Raw genomic sequence first — 23906 nt, forward strand, 5'->3', positions numbered from 1 at the left:
CCTGTGCTGCTTCAGTTCAGGAGTAAATGTAATGCTTGGTGCCGTCTCCCGCTGTCCCTCACTGGTCAAGCCAATTTACTTAAAGTGGTTCTGATGCTTAAGTTACTGTACCTTTTTCATAATGTCTCGGTTTGGATCCATTGGAAGTTTTTTAGGAAAGTCAATACCATGTTCAAGGAACTTATATGGAAAAAACAACAGGCCAGAATTCGTCTTGAGACTCTGCAGAGGTAAACAGGAGGTTTGACAGTTCCCAACCAGTGGATCTATTATATAGCTGCGCAGATGCAGCACTTCAGGTGATGGGGAAAAGATGAGGAATATGATGAGGGAGAAAAACTGGTGCAGAGCCTTAGAAAATGGAGACATCCTTTGGCTATGTGCCCACAGGGAAAGTGTCCTGCGGTTATATCCGCAGGACATTCCACAGGAGCTCCCAGAAATCCGCAGCACTTTACATGCTGCAGATGTGCTGCGGAATGTCCTGCGGATATGCTGCGGGCATTCTGCATTGAGGATACAGTACCATGGCTTCGGCACTGTATCCTCAATGCAGAACAAGTGCTGAGTGATCGGGGAGTGCGTACTTACCTCCATCACGCAGCACTTTATTTTCTGGCCGCCGTGTCTGTCAGTGTCTGCACTGTGCAGGAGAAGGTGGGCGGGCCTGAACTAGCTCTCGCTGTCACATGACCGGAGGCGGTGCAGGCCCCGCCCACCTCCTCCTTCCTGCTCCTTGCTCCACTGCCGTGACGTCCTCTGCACTGGAAGAAAATGACTCGGGTGTCTGCTATCAAGGCAGGTAAGTATGGGACCAAGGCAGATTAGCCTCTATGTCCATAGTGGAGAGACGGGATTTCCACAGGTAAATCCGCAGGAATAATTGACATGCAGTTATGTACGGCTGCGGGACATCCACAACATATTCCGCAGCCGCACATTCCGCTGCGTGGACACAGACACTCCCCATGTCGCATAGGATAACATGGAGAGTGTCTGTACTTGCTGAAACCTGTGGATTTATCTGGAAAATCCAGATAAATCCGCAGGTTTTCCGCGGCAAAATCCGCAGGAGCAAGCTCCCGTGGGCACATAGCCTTTGGCCTTTTACAAAAAAACAGACCACCATGCCCAACACTGGTGCTATTATACAAGGTATGGGATAGAGGGAAGGAGCTGCAAGGAACCTCTGAAATAGTTGTGGAAGCTTCAGGGCTGGAGAATGTGGGTGGGTAGGGGTGTGCATTTGGTCTCTCAGATACTACAGAATAATACACTTAAGAGCTTTGCTCAACTCCAAACTAAATTTGGGATACAACATGTCCTTCTACCAATACTTACAACTCAGACATGCCTTTGAGACAAAGGCACGCCAAGTGGGTATCACTATAGAATCGAATCAAACCCTGACCGACTTGCTGACCTCTGATCGCTCCAATGGTATTATTTCTATGCTACATGCAGCGATGCGCCCTGGCCATCTTAATAAATTCCCTCTGCAGGCTAGAAAGAAGTGGGAAAGAGACTTAGGCCCTATGACGGATGTCCAATGGGTTGATGTACTATCTCCGACTCCAAATTTAGCTGTCTCTAAAAGTCAACAGCTGTTGCAGTTATTTTTGCTGCACAAAGTGTACAATATGCCTAGTCTATTACATAAGATGGGGATTCGGACAGATGATCTCTGTCTTAGGTGTGGGCGAGAGAATGCAAACTTACTGACAATGATGTGGTCGTGCAGCTACATCGAGGTATATTGGAGGGCAGTACAACTGGCTGGATCCAGGTCTTCCAGCCATCTGTGAATTTAGGGATAGATTTAATGCTATACTTCGGTTGGAGAGGGGTGTAGATCTTAAACGAAATGCATTAAATAAATTCTACAAGATCTGGGGAGCATGGTTGGATACCCTGGGCCTCCCCTCCTCAACAGTGATTCAAGATAGTGTTGGAAACCAGGTCCTTCTTATTTTAAATTGTTAATAACTTATCAGAATGGGATAGCAAAGTGTATATCTGTGAAATATATTGGATGGATGGGTAAATGGTGTATAAAAATTTATGACAAGTAGAATACAGTAATGCAACAGATTTTTTAATTTGTGGCTTAAAATTGTTTTTTTTTTTAGGTGTAGACCACAGAAGCACTGTTCATTGTATGGTTCAGTTGATGTTTGTACATGTATGTTCCCTTTCTCTTTTATTTTATTGTAAAAAGTTTTAAATTATTTTCTTCTTTGACTTTGTTGGTTTAATAAAAATGAACCTGATTTAAAAAAAAAAAGTTTGTCATACAGTGAAAGAAATACGGTACATTTTCCTTTCTCATTCAATTATACTACAAACTGTTATATATTGTACAATTTATGAATAAAATATATAATTTCTCCCCATGTTAGTTGTTTTTGATGGTAAACAAAATATGACTTTTGAATAATTCAGACTTCAAAATCTTGGTAGGAGTATGGCTTTGTCCCTGTGTGAATTCTTTGGTGTGTCATAAGATGCGATTTCTGGTTAAAACATTTCCCACATTCTGAACATGAAAAAGTCTTCTCCCCTCTGTGTGTCGTCTCGTGTTTAGTAAGATGTGATTTCTGTGCAAAGCTTTTCCCACATTTTGTACATGAAAAAGACTTCTTTCTTGTGTGAGATTTTTGGTGATTAACAAGATGTGATTTCATTACAAAACATTTCTCACATTCTGAACATGAAAAAGGCTTCTCCCCTGTGTGAGTTCTCTGGTGAATAACAAAACACGATTTCTGGTTAAAATGTTTCCCACATTCTGAACATGAAAAAGGTTTCTTCTCCGTGTGACTTCTCTGGTGTGTAACAAGGACCGATTTCTGTACAAAAGATTTCCCACATTCTGAACATGAATATGGCTTCTCCCCTGTGTGACTTTTCTTATGTATAACAAGAAGTGAGTTCCTTACAAAAGATTTTCCACATTCTAAACATGGATAAGGCTTCTCTCCAGTGTGACTTCTCTTGTGTATAACAAGATTTGATTTATATGCAAAACAGGTCCCGCATTCTGCACATAAATATGGCTTCTCCCCTGTGTGACTTCTCTTATGTATAACAAGGTTTGATTTCTTTGCAAAAGATTTTCCACATTCTAAACATGGATAAGGCTTCTCTCCAGTGTGACTTCTCTTGTGTTTAACAAGATTTGATTTATGTGCAAAACATTTCCCACATTCTGAACATAAATATGGCTTCTCCCCTGTGTGACTTCTCTGGTGTGTAACAAGAACGGTTTTCTGTACAAAACATTTCCCACATTCTGAACATGAAAAAGGCTTCTCCTTTGTGTGAGTTTTCTGGTGTCTAGCAAGGTGTGCTTTCTCTACAAAATATTTCCCACATTCTAAACATGAATGTGGCTTCTCCACAGTATGAGTTCTCTCATGCCTAACAAGATCTGATTTATGGTTAAAATATTTCTCACATTTAGAACAAGAAAATCTATTAATTTCAGTATTAATTTTTTGATGTTTAACAAAAGATGTTTTTAGCAGAAAACTATTTCCATATCCTGAGTGTGAAATTGGCTTCTTTGCTTTAAGAGCAGTTCGTTTTTTAATGCCTCTTTTGTGATTTTTATTCCTCTTAGTAGTCTGTAATGATTCAGAAGATAGGACCAGTTTCAAAAGATCAGATGATAAATCTTTGCTGTGAAGAGATGATTGGATATCTGGAGTAATGACGTTCAGTTCAATTGTATCCTGTGTGATCTCAAGGTCATCTGATTTAAAAACTGAAGATGTGAGTTGCCCCCTTAATTTCCTTGTAAATTCATCTGCCAAGAATAAAAACAATTCATATTTTTTTTAACATTTCTACTTAAAATGTTCCAACAAATAGCAAGTTATGTTGCAAAATTGAATTATTTACTAAGACAATGATAGCTCAGTCTAATAGAAACTCATAGGATGAACCAGTAGAACGTGGTGTTCAACTGTTTGTTCATTTTGCCTCAAATAGATATATTATGTAAACAAAAATTATACCAAAAAAAGTCTACTCATACCATAAAAAACAAGTCCCCTCTCAGGCTAATCCTCTCTTAATGGAAAATTAGAGGGTTTCCACATTGATAGTAGCTAAAAAAACACTTGAAAAGCAACATGGCTTCCATAAACCTGTCCAGAAAAGTCCCAAAATCAAATCTTCCCCTCGTTTCTCAGTCTTAGGGCTCTTGTCCACTTGCGATTTTCATGTGCGCGTGCGATCCGATTAAAAGTCGGATCGCACTCGCACCAGTGTTAATCTATGGGGCAGTGTTCTTTTGCTATTTGTTGCTCAGCTCTCACTGTGCTGAGGATCAAATCGCAGCATGCTACGTATATCGCACCAGACTTGCTAATGCAAGTCTATGGGTGCGAGAAAAATATTGCAATAAGGATGGCAAACACATGTCACCTGGATGTCATACGCATGTCAGATGGATCGTTGAAGAGAAAAATCTACGCACTTGCACAGCACTCGCATGACATATGGATGCTAGGTGAGAAATAAACACTGACCATACGCAGGACACTTGACTCACTTTTCTGGGCGAGTATCGCAGACATTTTTTAATCGCAAGGGGACATGAGTCCTTAGGCTGAGGCCACACGGGGATTAGTGCGAGTGGTCACATGACACTGGCTCATGCTCACAGCACAGCGTGAGCCGAGGTTCATGCGACTGTGGTCCGATCCTGTGATCAGACCACAGCTGTGGAGGTGAGTGCTGGCGCTGCGGAGGAGCTCCTCCGTTGCCAGCTGATGCGAGAATTGCACTGCACTCCGCTGTAATGCGAGTGCAATGCAATGTTTCTCTCGCCCCCATAGACTTGAATGGGTGCGAGTGACACAGGATCGCTTTCCACACGCAGCATGCTGCAACTATTTTGTCGGTCCAATTAAGGCTGAGAAAAAAAATCGCTCATGGGAGGTGCCAAAAAGAGTAATATTAGTCCGATTGGAATGCGATTTTTTTATCGCATTCCACTCACTCCGTATTACTCGCCGTGTGTCCTAGGCCTGACAGTGTACCCAAACCACATTTATCATCCATATGAAGTGAGAGCTGCACACCAAATTCAGAGCAATATGAACAAGCATAACTGCTTTATAATACATAAGGAATGAAAAAATACAATTAGCCATATAAAAAAATTGAAATGTGACATTGCATAACTGCTGAGGATTATTTTGGAAAAAAAAGAGATATTTAGCTAATGTATTGATCGTGGCTTGCACCCTGTTCACATTTACAATGGTGTTCCAGCAGTCTTTTTGACATTTTTCATCCATGTATTTTGCATTGCTGTAGTGAGAATAACTCACTGAATTTACGATGTCTCCTGGAGAACAATCTGGGCACTACGTTTTGGGTAATAGAATGGGAAATTTGTAATATTCCCTCTCCAACATCCAATGTGTGCTAATTTCCAGAAAGTGCCAGTGGAGTAAAAACAAAAGTCACTGCTCCTATAAATGAATTAACTGAGGGTTATAAATTAAAAAAATCGAGTCATTTGATGAGGTTTTCTACTTCTCTGGGTTTCTACCATTCTGTCACATTAAGCAAATAGTATATCACATCTCTTTTGGGATCTACTCCTGTGTCTTTTGCTTCTATCACTAGGTGCCGCCATCTTCATTCTGCAAGTAGCGCTAGTGTTGGAGAAGACATCGGAAACAGAAGCTCTGGGCAGTGCAGGCTCTGTCCAGTTATAAAGATTAGGGTGCCTGGGACCAGTAGTAGCATCCAGTCTGACAGTATGGGTGTGTGACACGATAGAAATGGCGTGCACACTGGTCGTGATTGAGGTTCTAGTTGTTGTGTACATGCACCCACAAAATAGTTAGAAAAAAACACTGCACTCTCGTATTTGCTGCAAAAAGTGACAAAAATTTAATACGAGGGGCTGCTGATAAGTCTTTGGCTTTGTAATTATTTTTGTTTCTATGGTAACGAATGTTACATTACATGAAAGCTTTGTGTGTCTAATATATGTTTCAAAATTTTGAGTTTGTTGCTTATGGCAACAGTGTTCTACACACGCAGGAAAACAAAATGGGGAAGTCTAATGCAATATTCACAGCAACAGAGCAGAGGAGTGATAAAAATCTTGTTTCTGCAAGGAAAGTCTGCAAAGGATATTCATGTTGTTGGGATCAATGCCCTTCATATTCCACAGTTAAGAACTGGGTTGCCAAATTTGATGTCCTGAAAGACAGAGAGTGGTTGTTGTTCCTGAGATCGTCGATGCTGTGCACAACCTCATACTGGAGAATCCATGAATTTCAGCTAAAGCAATAGCAGACATCATGGGAATTGCCCGTGAACGTGTTTGTGTCATTATCCTTGGACATGAGGAAGCTTTCTGCAAAGTGGGTCCCCAAATGTTTGACAATAGATCAGGGAAGCACGCGAGTAAAAACTTCCCTGCCTACTTGTCAGCATTTTTGGACTGATAAGAGCTTCCCGGATCGACTGGTCACTATGGATGAGACCTGGATTTATTTGTATGACCCTGAAAACAAGGAGCAGTCAAAAGAGTGGAGGCACAGTGGTTCTCTTCATCCAAAGAAGTTAAGGGTGCAAAAATCAGCCACTAAGGTGATGGCGTCTGTGTTCTGGGATAAGGAGGGCGTGCTGCTAGTGGACTACCTTCAAAAGGGTTCCATCATCAATGCAAGGTATTACATTGAACTTTTGGACCAATTGAAGGCAGCTCTAAATGCCAAAAGATGTGGCAAGCTGTCAAAAGTAATCTTGTTCCTGCAAGACAATGCCTCCGCTCACACTGCACAAGCAACCACGGCAGAGCTGGGCTTCCAAGCTGGTTGACCACCCACCTTATTCACCAGATCTAGCTCCCTCCGACTATCCTCTGTTTCCAAACCTGAAGATACACCTCAAGGCCCAGGGTAACAAATTTAACACCATTTTTGCCTGGTTTGAGGCAGAACCGAAATCCTTCTTTTTGCTAGGCTTACAGAACTTGGAATACCAATGTAAGAAGTGTGTTGACATCAGTGGAGAGTATATGGAAAAAATGTAAAGTTTCATCATCCTATCTAGTTTCTTTCCAGGTAAAGCCAAAGACTTATCAGCAGCCCCTTATATTCCTTGAAGAGAATATTGTACAGGGGGAATAGAAGCCAGAACCCCAAATGTGGGATATGCAACCAAACAAAATTTTGACCAAGTTGACCTTGTTCACAGAATCGATGAGAAAAAGAAAATATATTTACATGAGGAAAATCAAATAAATTTACACTATATACAATATATACATATAAAATATAATGTGGTACATTCGAGTAATGTGATGGTAATGTCAGTCCAGGCAGGCATCTGAATGTGTGAACAAAAACATGGAGCACAGCAAGTAACAACAGAAAATCCCATAGAGTATGATTCAAAGGTGAACTACAGAGTAATAACTGATTCTCAGAGCAACATCTGAGGCCCACTATAATCCAGTGTGAAATAATATTAATCTATAAGAAACATTAATGCATATGAGATGATATAAAAATGAATGTTTGAGTATATACTGACATACAAGTTAAAATGGAGCCAACATCCAACTGTCTTGTGAATAATATAACAACCATACAGATAAACGTGTCTCCTGTATTGTGGCCGATAAGGAGGTGCTACCTCAACGACTGCAGGATATGGCACATAAATTCCAAGAGCAACATTATCCTACCCATCTCCTTAAAAGGGAAATCAACAGGGTTCTCAACCCAACTACACCCTCCCGAACAATAACCCTTTTTCCTTTTGTACACGAGTATCATCCGATGGCTCCCATGGTACAACATGTTCTTAGGAAACACTGACCCCTGTTAACAAAGGTTTTCCTGGAGTGTACCCCATTCAAATCACCTTCCTAACGTGCATGAAAAGACCACATGTGAGCGCAGGGCTGCTACTAGGAATTTCAGGGCCCCATACTGGCAAAAGTTTGGGACCCCCTTGAGGCTCCACCACAGCTCCGCCTCCAGCCCACGAAACTTCCATAGTCTCACCGCCACTCTTGGAAAAACTTCACTTCTGCACTACAGTCTCACCAATCACACATTAACCCTTCACATTGAACAATGTATCACACGCAGCCATCAGATTTTGTTTTGGCCAAAAGATTTTTGTAAGCCTGCCTCCACAACAAGGTGGTCCTACTCTAACTTTTTTTTTCTTTTAAATTAACTTCTTTGGTATATATTTATTTTTGGTATATCTATTTTTTTTTCTTTAATGGAATGTGTCACATACAGTTTTTAAAGTAATTGAAACCAAATTGTGATAATGCTGACTTGTGGATTTAGACCTAACAACCCCTTCAAAGGGAATCTGTCACCAGGTTTTTAACACCTAAGGCTGCTTTCACACTACTTCTTTTTAACATGCGTCCTGAACGTTTTTTTAACGCAAAAACGGATCCAGTGCAAATGCGTTTTCATTTCAATGCATTTGCAATGGACTCGCGTTAACATGCGTTCACCTGCGTTTGCGTGCGTTATAGTGAGGATCCAGCGACTTGCAGTTTTTTAACATCTTTCAAAAACGCTACATGTAGCGTTTTTGAGCTGCGTCCAAATACTGCAAATCGCTGGATCCTGACTAAACAGCATGCAAACGCATGTGAACGCTGGCATACTGATAGACAGGATCCTGCTTGCTCTACTGAGCATGCCCAGAACCAGTCCCTCCCTCTCCTCCACCTGAGAGCTGCGGACACTCGTAACCAAGGTAAATATCGGGTAACCACTTATCTTAGTTACCCGATGTTTACGTTGGTTACGTGTGCAGGGAGCCCGGCTCCTAGCAGCTGCAGACGCTCGTAACCAAAGTAAATATCGGGTATCCAAGCAAGTATACCCGATGTTTACCTTGGTTACGAACCTCCGCAGTTGTAAGAAGCCGGCTCCCAGTCTGGCACGTTTAGTTCCCATCACTCCCGATCACATGACTCCAATGCCCGCCCCTAAACATCCAGTGACAGGATCCTGCAAAGTAACACATGCGTTTGCATGCGTTTTTTGCTGTAAAAGCAGGATCCGCTTTTGCAGCAAAAAAACGTTCAGGACGCATGTTAAAAAGACGTAGTGTGAAAGCAGCCTAATCTGAGCGCAGCATAACATAGGGGAAGAGATCCTGATTCCGGCGATTGTCACTTATTGGGCTGCTTAGTATAGTTTTGATAACATCACTGGTTAATCAGCAGGAGATTATCATTACAGGGCTACTCGTCATGCTGCAGGTAGTCCAGCATATTCATGAGGTCTGTATAATTGCTAGATCTGCAGCAGAGAAAACATTGATTTTATCACAATGAAAGCAAACAGTCCAGTAAGAGACACATCGCTGGAATCAGGGTATCTGTCTCTACATTATGCTGCTCTCAGATGAGGAGCAAAAACCTGCTGACAGATTCACTTTAAGGCTCTTTCAGCAGATAAATAGATAGATAGAATCATAGATAGATGGCTAGGTAGATAGAATCATAGATAGATAGATAGATGGATATGTGGTGCCCCTGAGGCTTCAGTCACCACAGGGTACTGCACCTCACTTAAGGTGCAGTTCTCATCCTGGATCCAGAGGAGGTTGGTACCAGTTCCACAACACAAACTCATACACACAACCAGGTTGCCCTCCCCATTGGGGACCAGGCTAGGGTCGGGTCTTAAGGTAGTCACCAAACATGGGGGGCAGCCACCCACTAGTGACAGGGAACCAGGGGAGGAGCAGCCACCAGGGGGAGTTAAGAGCTTACACAACAGTTAGAGTGTTCTCCAGCAGGAGAGAACAGGAGTGGGACCGGTGCGGTTCAGGATGCAGAGCCTTAGGTTGGAACAGACTTCACATTGTATCACCAGAATCTGCAGGACAGGGGGATTGCATGTCCCTCTGACCACCACGAGATCCTGGAGCACAGTTCCACATAGGGTCCGGAGTCGTGATTACAGTCAAGCCCCACAGCGGCCCCGTGTCACCTACACATGGGATAGGAGCTAACTCTACACAAACCGAGGTCCCTAAGCAGCTTCAGGCCACGGGGATCCATCTATAAAGGCGCAAGAAGGTAGGGCCCATCGACCACCGTACCGGTTCTAACCTCCAACGGATCTGGGATCGGCTGGGACCCATCACAGTTGGAACCACAGCAGCTGATTCAGCCTTTTGATTGCTGTCACTCCGCGTTTCAGCGCCAACAACCACTACTTTCCTCATCATCCTCCCCGAGGCCCCGCTCCACCTGTGGGGAGCAGAACCATCCTTGCTGCAATACCATCCGCCCCGAAGGACAGCGACAGCAGCGGCGGCTAATCCCTGGCCACGCACCACAGGTGCCGTCACAAGACTATCATCCTCATCCTTCCCCCACCATCATCCAAATCCCCTTTTGTTGTACACCTCGGGGCCACGAAGCTGGGCAGGGCCACCTGTGACATCCTCCTGACCCGACATCACCGGCTCGGCGACGAGTAAAATTTAACCCCTGCCCCTTGGGTGCTACATATAGATGAGAGACGGATAGCCAGAGGGACGGATGGACAGATAGCCAGAGAGACGGATAGATGATGGGGGGGAAATCACAGCAGGTGGGTGTGGGGTCACAGCAGGTGGGGGGGGGTCACAGCAGATGGAGGAAGGTGGGAGAGAGGGCAGCAGATGAGGGAGGGGGGCAGCGGCTGATGGGGGAGGCGGTGGCAGATGGAGGGGATGCAGCAGATGGGTTCAGTGATGCTGGATCAGGGGCAGTGACTGCTGGGGCAATGGCGGTGGCTGAAAGGAGACAGTGTTTGTAACTTACCGATCGCTCTCCTCAGACAGCTTCCACAGACGCTGGAGTGAAGTTGAGGGGGCGGTCTCTGGCCCCAGATACGCAGTGATTGGACAGATCGGTCACAAGGCCGGTCTTTCCAATCAGAGCTGAGGGTGGGTGAAACTGAGGTCACCCAGCTCCAGCCAATGATCGGTACTACAGCTACACTGAACATGGCTGGATTTTAATGTTTCAGCCATTTTCAATGGCTGAACATTACAGTGGCTGTAATTGGCTGAGCAGCGTTCGTCAGCCAATCACAGCCTCCTTAGGTCCGGGGAGGAGACACCACCCCTCCTGAGATCAGGCAGAGGGCTCCTGCTCCCCGAATCTAAGATATTTGCAAAGCGATCACAGGTACCAGGGCCGCGATCTTGCCATGATGTACTGGGTACGTCATGGGTCCTTAAGTACCAGGGAGCTATGTCGTACCCAGTAAGTCATAGGTCGCTAAGGGGTTAACATGTTTTCAGGCTCTAGGGGGCCCGTTCCTGCTTGGGGCCTCTGTGCGACTGCAGGTGCTGTAAGTGCAACGTCCCCGCCCCCTGCCCCATGGGGCCTGGTGAGCAGAGGAATGAAAAGGGAGGGGCCCAGGCTGTCAGCGTGTCCGGGCCCCCCCTCCTGCCTCCTGCTCACTGCACGGCCAGCCCTGCGAAATGTACTGTCAACGCCCTCCGCCCCTGGGGCCCGGTGAGCAGAGGAATGAAAGGGGGGGGGCCTGTCAGCGTGTCCGGGCCCCCCCTCCTGCCTGCTGCTCACCGGGCCCAGTACAGGAGTCCCAGTAGTAATGCCCTAATGGCGGCCCTGGGTGAGAGTGTATTAATGACCTTTACCCACTGTGAAATGCTTATTTACTGTCCATTGTATGCATGGTTACTTACCAGCCACAAGAGGCCGCTTGTTTTGCATCTGCATTTGACTGTTTGGTTACTATAGCAACATCTCAACAGACTACGGCTGTGGACATGGAGAGCGAAGGAGGTGCGGTGTGTGAGCTGAAGGGAAAGCGAGAGGTGTGCGTAACAGAAAGGAGTCGCCGCAGAAACACTTAAGTTAATTAGGAGAAGACTCGTGTTAGAGTTTAGTGAGGAGGACCGTGACACGTGTGAGCAGCATCCTGTGCCGGAGATCACCATTCTTCAGATGATGGCTATACGGGTCACCATGAGAGGATCTCCAAGTCTCTGGTTATGGCAACTGGACACCACACTACCCGGGTAGGCTGGGCCCAGGACTGCGTGCACGCTACCCTTTATGTTTTGGTACCAAAACACCTATCTGTTACTACTGCGATCCACTTGCATGACACTCGGCTCGTGCTGGCAGTACAGCAGAGCCGAGTGTCATGCGTGTGTCCTTGCAACTGAGGTCCGTTCGTGCGAGCAGACCTCAGCGTCGGGGGGCGGGCCGGCTCTCAGGAGGGGAGGGAGGGATTTCTCTCCCTCTCTCCTGCGTAGCCGGCTATTGCCATTCTCGCACTGCACTGGCAGTACACCGGTGTACTGCGAGTGCAGTGAGATTTTTCTCTCGCCCCATTCACTTGAATGGGTGCGAGAGAAAGAGTCTCGCATTACAGTCGCAGCATGCTGCGATTGTTTTCTCGGTCCGATTAGGGCTGAGAAAATAATTGCTCATGTGTGCTGACACACAGGCTAGAACTGGTCCGAGGGGAATGCGATGTTTTATCGCACTCCACTCGCACTGTTTTTCTCGCCGTGTGGCTTAGGCCTTAGGCCGATTATATGCACAGTCAGACTTGCTGGATCTGCTGTGTCAGTTTGTCAGTTACATTTAAAACCTTAAAGGCACAGCGCCACACGTTTGCATTGACTGTTGCTCTAGAAGATTTTTAGGACTGTGTTGCTGAGCTGTGTGGTTTGCCTTTCCACCTTTACCATCTGCCTTCTTTGTGAGGCTTCAGCAATTAAAGGTATTCGGGGGGATTATGGGATGTGTTTATGTTTAGGTAAATAAGTTGTAAGCTTTCGTGCAGCACCACTGGTAGGGTGTGTGTACACACACACACACACACACACACACACACACACACACACACACACACACACACACACACACACACACATACATTACTTCTGCTTCCCAGACGGATTACCAGGTATTAGGCGACTGTTTAGAGAGCACCTTGGTTAGGCAAAGGTTGGGGAGAAGGCAGCATAAATCGCCATTACGGGTGGCGCAGCACAGCGGTGTCGGCCTTTGGCCTTGTAAATATATTGTTCTATTCTTTCTTATGCCTGTTTTTCTGTTTTGGTAAAGTAAAACAATCATTTATCAACCCAACTGCCTAGAGTCACTTTCCTGGTGTGTGGTTTTACTGTATACTGGGGAGCCCACCCTGCACACGACTTACACAATATTAAAGATCTTCTGGTTAGAGCAGGCATTGAGCCCCATACATAAGTTACCATTACAGATGCACCTTAGCTCTCAGCGCAGAGGCCCCTTCCCCTGTCTCAGGTGCGCTGCAGAACAGGAAAATCATACCCAATTAATGACTTCTATAAATGCGATACCAATTTTATTGTTGTTGGAATATGTTTAGTGCTAACAACTCCATTCCTATTAGTGTTTAGTTGCTAAGTTTGTGTGCAGTTAATAAAGATAGAACAAAAAAAAAGGAGAAAGAAGGTCACAGGAAGAGTATGTGACTATTCTGTATTCTTGTTTCCTGTGCTCTATGTGAGAGGACGCTGCTGCAGAAGCTCCAGAGACACACAGAAATGATTACTTGCGGATTTACTAAGCTTCATATTTGTCCCTGATTGTTGCTGAATAAAACCCACAGTTGCTGTGTTGCATGCTTGGAGAGTGCCGTTGATAATCCGCTGCCAACAATTGTATACGTCCTAAAGTGTCCTTCTGGCTTGCTGTATGTGGGAGCAACCACCCAACATGTCAGGGACAGGATTGCAAGCCCAGACCTTTTCATTTCAAAGAAGCCAGACATACAGTTTCACAAGTGTACGCTTCCAGGTACTTGAGAAGGTTCATAGACCCAGAAGGGGTGGCAATCATATTGAACTCATAAAACGGAGAGCTTCTGGATCTATACTCTACAAACTTTGTCACCTTATGGACTTAATAGAGAGATTGATTGGCCTATTTGATGATGTACTAACTTATGTTTTGTCACAGATGTGATTCTACTGTTCCTATTAAATTGGATACCTACTCTACTCATTCTGCCATCCTCCGTCCTGACCTCCTATGGTAAGACTGAACTTATCCTAAACCTATTACTTTCATCCTACAAGTGAACTATATTATTTTACTAATTCATACCTTACTATATAATCCCATTACATTACATTACACTCTGGGCCCACTTTTTCCAGTTTATATCCCCACTGTCCCCCTTATACTTATGTCCCATGCAGTATGACTGAGCACAATACTCCCTCTGCAATACATCACTACATACACATAGACACAAACTGCCAGCTATAACTATCCAGCACACAGTCACCCTTGCCATAGCGCTGTAAGATGCGACAACGCATACACACATCGTCTCTTACCTACTACGTGTCCCTAAATGACTGACACGGTCAGTGTGCGTCTGCACATGCGCGTCTGATGTCACCTCTGACCACCTTTCACCGCGTGGTGTTTAAAGTGCCGCTCTATCCCTCAGCATACTACACATAGCGAAATAAACTGTGGGAAGAAAGGCGCAAATAGGGTCTTACCCGGTATAACAATGGAAAGTGAATGTGCAATAGGAACACTCACCTGATGAGGTTGTGCCAGTCACAACCCCTTTAACAGCATGAAAGGAACGTGGAAGGCAGCAGTCCCGCAAAAACAGAGTAATTTCGGATGATGGGAGAAAAGCAGGTTTAAATACCGCGCCAAACCACAGGAATCAAGATGAAATCAGTAAATCTCTTTTCTTCAGCGCTCTATTGGGAGACCCAGACGATTGGGGTATAGCTACTGCCCTCTGGAGGCCACACAAAGCACTACATTAAAAGTGCAAGGCCCCTCCCCCTCTGGCTATACCCCCCCCGTGGTATCACGGGTTCTCCAGTTTTAGCTTTGTGTGCGAAGGAGGTCAGACATTCCATGCATAGCTCCACAGATTTTAGTCAGCAGTAGCTGCTGACTGTTTCGGATGGAAGAAAAGAGGACACATATAGTGTCCCCAGCATGCTCCCTTCTCACCCCTGGATGGTGTTGTAAGGTTGAGGTACCTATTGCTGGTACAGGGCTGGAGCCTGACATGCTGTTTTCCTTCCACATCCCCTGGTAGGGCTCTGTGGAAGTGGGATCCTGCCGGCCTCTCAGCTCTGATGCCGGGCTCCATCCACAGACCCATTAGAACCTGATGGAGACGGAGCAGGAGTACGATCAGGGACAGGCCCTGCATCATACAGGTACTCTGTGTCCCCGGCAGGCACAGACACACTCCGGGCTGGCTGGGTGTTGTAGTGCGCCGGGGACCGCAACGTGGAGTTGGTGTCCCTACAGATTACTGGGGGATTGTTTGTGTTTGGGAACGCAGCGCCGACCCCCTCTGGACCGGGCGGCGCTGCTGTGACTTGTGGTGCGCCGGGGATCCGCCGTCCGCGCTTTTACGGCGGCGGCGGTTATAAATTTAGTCCCCGGCTTTTTGGGCCTAGGACGCCGGCAGCTCCGTTTCGTTCCCGCCCCCACCCTGTCATTCAGGGTAGGGGAGAGACGCTGTTCGCTAGCAGCGACGAGGGCTGGAGCCTGTTTTACATGCTCCAGCCCTCTCACTAGGCACAGAGGGAAGCAGGCTTCCCGCTCTTGGCCAGGAACGCCCAGGGCCCGCCCCCCTTCCTCTCTCGAGACGCCGGCAGCCATTACATGCATGCCTGGCTGGAGGAAGGACGCAAGGCTCTGGGAGACCTGGACTAGGGGCTATCTGGCGACCACACACCCGCTTTTTAAGCGGGCGGTAAGCGATTTTTCTGTGCTGGTCCCTCTAGTGCCTCACTGTGTATCAGTGTACTGGGTACAGATATATAGATATTGTATTTCTTGCACTGTGAGGTGCGCTTCTGGCTGCATATCCCAGATCGCTCTGTGGAAGCAGCAACATGTCATCCTCAAAACGCAAGGCGGCCAAGGCAAAAAGGGCTGTGTATACTGCGTGTGCTGCATGTGGGGCTAATCTACCAGCAGGCGATGACCCCCATTGTGTGCAATGCTCCGACCCGGTGCTGCTTCGCCAGCCGGAGTCGGGAGAGGTAGCGACCCAGGCTGAGACGCTTGTAAGTTCTGCCCCGGTGACAGGGACGGACTTTGCAGTTTTTGCAGATAACATGTCTGTATCTATGGCAAAAATCCTTGAAACCTTGCAATCTATGCATGGGGCTCAGTCCCTGGGCACGGCGAGGCCTCTGTCCTCAGGTCCCCCTTACTTGGAATGTATCCAGCCCACAGGGGGGTCCCCGGCTTCACAGGCCGAGGATTATGACTCAGATGATGGCCCCAGCCACCCTAAGCGAGCTCGCTGGGAAAGACCCTCGACGTCTTCACACTGCTCAGGGTCTCAGCGCAATCAGTCTCCCTGTGATGTGTCTGATGAGAGTGATCAGGAATCCACTCCTGGAACCCCTCTCAACCTAGATACCCCTGATGGGGATGCCATGGTAAACGACCTTATCTCAGCCATCAATAGGCTGTTGGATATTTCTCCCCCAGCCCCTTCAGCAGAAGAGGCGGCTGCGGAGCAGGAAAAGTTTCGTTTCCTTTATCCCAAGCGTAAATTGAGTGCTTTGTTAGATCACTCTGACTTCAGAGAATCAATCCAGAAGCACGACGCTCACCCAGAAAGGCGTTTCTCTAAACGATCTAAAGATACGCGTTTCCCTTTCCCCCCTGAGGTGGTCAAGCGCTGGACACAGTGTCCAAAGGTAGACCCCCCGATTTCCAAACTTGCAGCTAGATCCATAGTTGCAGTGGAGGATGGCGCTTCACTTAAAGATGCCAATGACAGACAGATGGACCTTTGGTTAAAATCTGTCTATGAAGCTATCGGCGCGTCGTTTGCTCCGGCATTCGCAGCCGTATGGGCACTCCAGGCTATTTCAGCTGGCTTAGCAAAAGTGGATGCTATCATGCATCCAGCAGTGCCGCAAGTGGCGCACCTTACCACGCAGATGTCGGCGTTTGCGTCTTACGCTATCAATGCGGTCCTAGAATCTACCAGTCGCACCTCAATGGCGTCCGCCAATTCGGTAGTTTTGCGCAGAGCCTTGTGGTTAAAGGACTGGAAAGCAGATGCTGGTTCCAAAAAATGTTTAACCAGTTTGCCTTTGTCTAGAGATAGACTGTTTGGCGAGCCATTGGCTGACATCATTAAGCAGTCCAAGGGTAAAGACTCCTCTTTACCACAACCCAGAACATCCAAACCTCAGCAGAAAAAGTGGCAGCAGAGGTTTCAGTCCTTTCGAGGTTCGGGCAAGACACCATTTACCTCGTCCAAAGGGACTCAGAGGACGCAAAGAAACTCAGATTCGTGGCGGACTCACACACGCCCCAAGAAAGCAAATGGAGGTACCGCTTCCAAAGCGGCTACCTCATGACTTCCAGCCCCCCCCCTCCGCATCGCCGGTCGGGGGCAGGCTCTCCCGCTTTTCCGGCATTTGGATGTCACAGGTCAAAGACCGGTGGGTGACGGACATTTTGTCTCGCGGGTACAGAATCGAGTTCAATTCTCGTCCTCCAGCTCGGTTCTTCAGAACCTCCCCACGTCCAGACCGAGCAGATGCTCTGCTGCAGGCGGTGGATTCCCTAAAAGCGGAAGGAGTGGTTATCCCAGTCCCTCCTCAGGAACAAGGGCAAGGGTTTTACTCCAATCTCTTTGTGGTTCCAAAAAAGGACGGCTCGTTCCGTCCTGTTCTGGACCTAAAACGGCTCAACAAACATGTGCACGCCAGGAGGTTCCGGATGGAAACCCTCCGCTCTGTCATTGCCTCAATGTCCAGAGGAGACTTCCTTGCCTCAATAGACATCAAAGATGCTTATCTCCACGTGCCAATTGCTACAGAACATCAACGTTTTCTACGTTTTGTGATAGGAGACGACCATTTTCAGTTCGTAGCTCTTCCATTTGGTCTGGCGACAGCCCCACGGGTCTTCACCAAGGTCATGGCGGCGGTGGTAGCAGTCTTGCACTCTCAGGGACACTCGGTGATCCCTTACCTAGACGACTTATTGGTCAAAGCTCCCTCTCAGGAGGCATGTCAGCACAGCCTGAATGCTACGCTGGAGACTCTACAGTCTTTCGGATGGATCATCAACTTTCCAAAGTCGATCCTATCACCGACTCAGTCACTAACGTATCTTGGCATGGAGTTTCATACTCTAGCAGCGATAGTGAAGCTTCCGCTGGACAAGCAGCGGTCACTACAGACAGGGGTGCAATCTCTTCTGCAGGGCCAGTTGCATCCCTTGCGGCGCCTCATGCATTTCCTAGGGAAGATGGTGGCAGCCATGGAAGCAGTTCCCTTTGCGCAGTTTCATCTGCGTCCACTTCAATGGGACATTCTCCGCCAATGGGACGGGAAGTCAACGTCCCTGGACAGGAAAGTCTCGCTTTCCCAGACGGCCAAAGACTCTCTACAATGGTGGCTCCTTCCCACCTCATTGTCTCAGGGAAGATCCTTCCTGCCCCCATCCTGGGCAGTAGTCACGACAGATGCGAGTCTGTCAGGGTGGGGAGCAGTATTTCTCCACCACAGGGCTCAGGGGACGTGGACTCCGCAGGAGTCCACCCTTCAGATCAATGTTCTGGAGATCAGAGCAGTGTATCTTGCTCTACTGGCCTTCCAACAGTGGCTGGAAGGAAAGCAGATCCGAATCCAATCGGACAACTCCACAGCGGTGGCATACATCAACCACCAAGGAGGGACGCGCAGTCGGCAAGCCTTCCAAGAAGTCCGGCGCATTCTAATGTGGGTGGAGGACAGAGCATCCACCATATCCGCGGTTCACATCCCAGGCGTAGAAAACTGGGAAGCAGACTTCCTCAGTCGCCAGGGCATGGACGCAGGGGAATGGTCCCTTCACCCGGACGTGTTTCAGGAAATCTGTCGCCGCTGGGGAGTGCCGGACATCGACCTAATGGCATCCCGGCACAACAACAAGGTCCCGGCATTCATGGCGAGGTCGCGCGATCAAAGAGCTCTGGCGGCAGACGCCTTGGTTCAAGATTGGTCGCAGTTTCAGCTCCCATACGTGTTTCCGCCTCTGGCGCTCTTGCCCAGAGTGCTACGCAAGATCAGATCCGAGTGCAGCCGCGTCATACTCGTCGCTCCAGACTGGCCGAGGAGGTCGTGGTATCCGGATCTGTGGCATCTCACGATCGGTCGGCCGTGGTCACTGCCAGACCGACCAGACTTACTGTCCCAAGGGCCGTTTTTCCATCAGAATTCTGCGGCCCTGAACCTGACTGTGTGGCCATTGAGTCCTGGATCCTAGCATCTGCTGGATTATCTCAGGGAGTCGTTGCCACAATGAGACAAGCTAGAAAGTCGAATTCGGCTAAGATCTACCACAGAACGTGGAAGATTTTCTTGTCCTGGTGCTCTGCTCAGGGAGTGTCTCCCTGGCCATTTGCATTGCCCAAGTTTCTTTCCTTCCTGCAATCGGGGTTAGAAAAGGGCTTGTCGCTCAGCTCCCTTAAAGGGCAAGTTTCGGCACTATCCGTGTTTTTTCAGAAGCGTCTAGCACGTCTTCCTAAGGTGCGCACGTTCCTGCAGGGGGTCTGTCATATTGTGCCCCTGTACAAGCGACCGTTAGATCCATGGGATCTGAACAGGGTACTAGTTGCTCTCCAGAAGCCGCCCTTCGAGCCTCTGAAGGAAGTTTCCTTTTCTCGGCTGTCGCAGAAAGTGGCGTTTCTTGTTGCGATCACATCGCTTCGGCGAGTGTCTGAGCTGGCAGCTCTGTCATCTAAGGCTCCCTTCCTGGTGTTCCACCAGGACAAGGTTGTGCTGCGCCCCATTCCGGAGTTTCTTCCTAAGGTCGTATCCTCTTTTCATCTTAATCAGGATATTTCCTTGCCTTCTTTTTGCCCTCATCCGGTTCACCGGTATGAAAAGGCCTTACGTTTGCTAGATCTGGTGAGAGCACTCAGAATCTACATTTCCCGCACGGCGCCCATACGCCGTGCCGATGCACTTTTCGTCCTTGTCGCTGGTCCGCGCAAGGGGTTGCAGGCTTCTAAAGCCACCCTGGCTCGATGGATCAAAGAACCAATTCTAGAGGCCTACCGTTCTGCGGGGCTTCCGGTTCCTTCAGGGCTAAAAGCCCACTCCACCAGAGCCGTGGGTGCGTCCTGGGCATTACGTCACCAGGCTTCGGCTCAACAGGTGTGCCAGGCGGCTACCTGGTCCAGTCTGCACACTTTCACCAAGCATTATCAGGTGCATACCTATGCTTCGGCGGATGCCAGCTTAGGTAGAAGAGTCCTGCAGGCGGCAGTGACACCCCCGTAGGGGAGGGCTGTTTTGCAGCTCTAACATGAGGTATTTATTTACCCACCCAGGGACAGCTTTTGGACGTCCCAATCGTCTGGGTCTCCCAATAGAGCGCTGAAGAAGAAGGGAATTTTGTTACTTACCGTAAATTCCTTTTCTTCTAGCTCTTATTGGGAGACCCAGCACCCGCCCTGTTGTCCTTCGGGATGTTTTTTTGTTGTTTGCGGGTACACATGTTGTTCATGTTGAACGGTTTTTCAGTTCTCCGATGTTATTCGGAGTTAATTTGTTTAAACCAGTTATTGGCTTCCTCCTTCTTGCTTTGGCACTAAAACTGGAGAACCCGTGATACCACGGGGGGGGGTATAGCCAGAGGGGGAGGGGCCTTGCACTTTTAATGTAGTGCTTTGTGTGGCCTCCAGAGGGCAGTAGCTATACCCCAATCGTCTGGGTCTCCCAATAAGAGCTAGAAGAAAAGGAATTTACGGTAAGTAACAAAATTCCCTTCTTCTTTATTTTCACAGGTCTACGCGTTTCAAGGACATATCCGTCCTCTTCCTCAGGACAAATGTAGAGAATACTATCTAGTATTCCATACTACACATAGGAAGCCAAGGCACGGGAGTGCCGGCATGCAGTCTGCTCAAGGTAAGCCCCCTCATCCCACTAGACCACCTTCCTGCTTGCCCTATGAAAAGCCTTGCCAAGTCATCACCCTAACATTCTACTTGTCCCACAGGGATTTACAAGGGTGAAGCCTACCTATCATACAATAGTGACCCACCAATGACAGGTACTACCTCTATGCCTCATTTCAGTCACCACCCCTACCCCTCATACCTAACCTCCTCCTTCCCGTTTAGCTGCATGATTATGTTATATTGTTTACAAGACAGATGGATATTGGCTCCATTTAAATCTGGGTGTCAGTATATACTGAAATATTTTTTATGTCATCTCATATGCATCAATGTTTCTTATAGATTAATGTTATTTCACACTGGATTATATTGGGCCTCAGATATTGTTCTGAGAATCAGTTATTACTCTGTAGTTCACCTTTGAATCATATACTCTATGGGATTTTCTGTTGTTACTTGCTGTGCTCCATGTTTTTGTTCACACCTTCAGTTGCCTGCCTGGATTGACATTACCGTCACAATACTTGAATGTACCACATTATATATTGTATTTAGTGTAAATTTATTTGATTTTTCTAATGTAAATATATTTTCTTTTTCTCAGCGATTCTGTGAACAAGGTCTCCTTGGCCGATACGTTGTTTCGTTGCATATCCCACATTTGGGGTACTGGCTTCTATTCCCCCTGTACAATATTCTCTTCAAGGAATATTAAAATTTTGTCACTTTTTGCAGCAAATCAGCTCTCTGCTTCAGCTAATTAGAAATCACCACACCCTACTAAAGCATATTACTGGAAGCTATCAGATATAGCCTTGTTCTCCTCTGGATCACTCCTCTGTGCTCAGCTCCCGACTTGTGTATTTGTTTCCTGTTGTGACCCCGACCTGTTTACTTTTGCGTCTTCTGACTTTGTATTTTCTCTGTCCTCCTGGTTCTGACCCAGCTACCTGATTATTCTCCCCCTCACCATTTCACACCACCGAACAGCAGCTAACTTCGGAGCCCGAGCCAAGTGGTCCCTGTGTAAAATTAGACCCATATAGGAGTTAAAGGGTGGAGAGGCAAGGCAATCCCTGGGATTGGGAAAGTAGAGTAGATAGCGCCCAGACTGTTCCCTATAGCCATCTTTTAAGCTGCCAGGTGAACATGAATCGTGCCCCTATTGTTTTGTGCCGAAAACTATTCCAGCAAGATATGCACTCCAAAACCTAAATGGCGCTCCTTCCCTTCTGAGCTCCGCCATGTGCCCAGACAGAACCATATATTGTATTGTCGGATTCAGAAGAAGTTGGAAAATAATTTTCCATGTCCATTTCTTTCCTATCACCCCTTGTGAAAATGAAAAAGTTGGGATTATATCAACATTTCAGGCAAAAAATACTACCGTATTTTTCGGACTATAAGACGCACCGGACTATAAGACGCACCCTGGTTTTAGAGGAGGAAAATGGGAAAATAAAACTTTAAGCAAAAAATGTGGTCATGACACACTTATGGGGCGAGGATCTGCTGCTGACACTGTTATGGGGGTAATGTCCCCAAATTCTCTACTAAGGTACCCCATCCTGGTAATGATCCTCCTGCCTTGTATATGATCCTGCTATAAACCCCCATCCAGCCTGTTCACATACCCCCCCATCCAGCCTGTTCACATACCCCCCCCCCCATCCAGCCTGTTCACATACCCCCCCCCATCCAGCCTGTTCACATACCCCCCCCCCATCCAGCCTGTTCACATACCCCCCCATCCAGCCTGTTCACATACCCCCCCCCATCCAGCCTGTTCACATACCCCCCCCCATCCAGCCTGTTCACATACCCCCCGCCATCCAGCCTGTTCACATACCCCCCCCCCCATCCAGCCTGTTCACATACCCCCCCCCCCCCAGCCAGCCTGTTCACATACCCACCCCCATCCAGCCTGTTCACATACCCCCCCCCTCCAGCCAGTTCACATAACCCCCCATCCAGCCTGTTCACATACCCCCCCATCCAGCCTGTTCACATACCCCCCCATCCAGCCTGTTCACATACCCCCCCCATCCAGCCTGTTCACATACCCCCCCATCCAGCCTGTTCACATACCCCCCCCCATCCAGCCTGTTCACATACCCCCCCCCATCCAGCCTGTTCACATACCCCCCCCCATCCAGCCTGTTCACATACAAACCCCCCCCCCCATCCAGCCTGTTCACATACCCCCCCATCCAGCCTGTTCACATACCCCCCCCATCCAGCCTGTTCACATACCCCCCCCATCCAGCCTGTTCACATACCCCCCCCCATCCAGCCTGTTCACATACCCCCCCCATCCAGCCTGTTCACATACCCCCCCCCCCATCCAGCCTGTTCACATACCCCCCCCATCCAGCCTGTTCACATACCCCCCCCCATCCAGCCTGTTCACATACCCCCCCCCATCCAGCCTGTTCACATACCCCCCCCCATCCAGCCTGTTCACATACCCCCCCCCCATCCTGCTATATGCCCCCATCGTGCTCATATACCATCCTGGTATATGGCCTGTATCCTATAGCACAGAGAAAAAAATAAACGTTTATACTCACCTTTTCCTCACTCCCTGCAGCACTAATCATATCTTCCTCTCTGGCACGCTGATCTGTGTGTGTGGAGCCGCCCCCCTGTAGCACGCGATGTCTTCCTGTCTGTGCCGATCAGCTGACCAGCTCAGCACAGATCAGCTGACCGGCACAGATCAGCTGACCGGCACAAACAGGAAGACATCGCGTGCAGCAGGGGGGCGGCTCCACACACGGGGACGGGTGAGTGCACTGATTCACTGCACCCCGCGCTGGTAATGACGCGCGGGGGGCAGTGAATACAGCCGCACATGATCACTCCAGGCTGTAATTGCCAGGGGTGATCATGCGGCCGGCTCTTTGCTATGCGCGCGTCCCCGCTCGTCCTCCCGCCCACCTGTCA

At 47.9% G+C, this 23906-nt stretch overlaps 2 protein-coding genes across 2 annotated transcripts in view; one reads left to right on the forward strand and one right to left on the reverse strand.

Moving 5' to 3' along the window:
* LOC142312962 (uncharacterized) overlaps nucleotides 1–23906 on the forward strand; it is a 126069-nt gene that overhangs the window by 25401 nt on the left and 76762 nt on the right. The window contains exon 8 of the mRNA XM_075351950.1: nucleotides 14003–14077. Coding sequence (XP_075208065.1) covers nucleotides 14003–14077 — 75 coding nt within the window. The remainder of the gene's footprint in view (nucleotides 1–14002; nucleotides 14078–23906) is intronic.
* Nucleotides 2108–23906, reverse strand: part of LOC142312242 (uncharacterized) — a 73280-nt gene continuing 51481 nt past the window's right edge. The window contains exon 7 of the mRNA XM_075351164.1: nucleotides 2108–3808. Coding sequence (XP_075207279.1) covers nucleotides 2439–3808 — 1370 coding nt within the window. The 3' untranslated portion in view covers nucleotides 2108–2438. The remainder of the gene's footprint in view (nucleotides 3809–23906) is intronic.

The sequence above is a fragment of the Anomaloglossus baeobatrachus genome, chromosome 5, assembly GCF_048569485.1.
Source record: "Anomaloglossus baeobatrachus isolate aAnoBae1 chromosome 5, aAnoBae1.hap1, whole genome shotgun sequence".
Lineage (NCBI taxonomy): Eukaryota > Metazoa > Chordata > Amphibia > Anura > Aromobatidae > Anomaloglossus > Anomaloglossus baeobatrachus.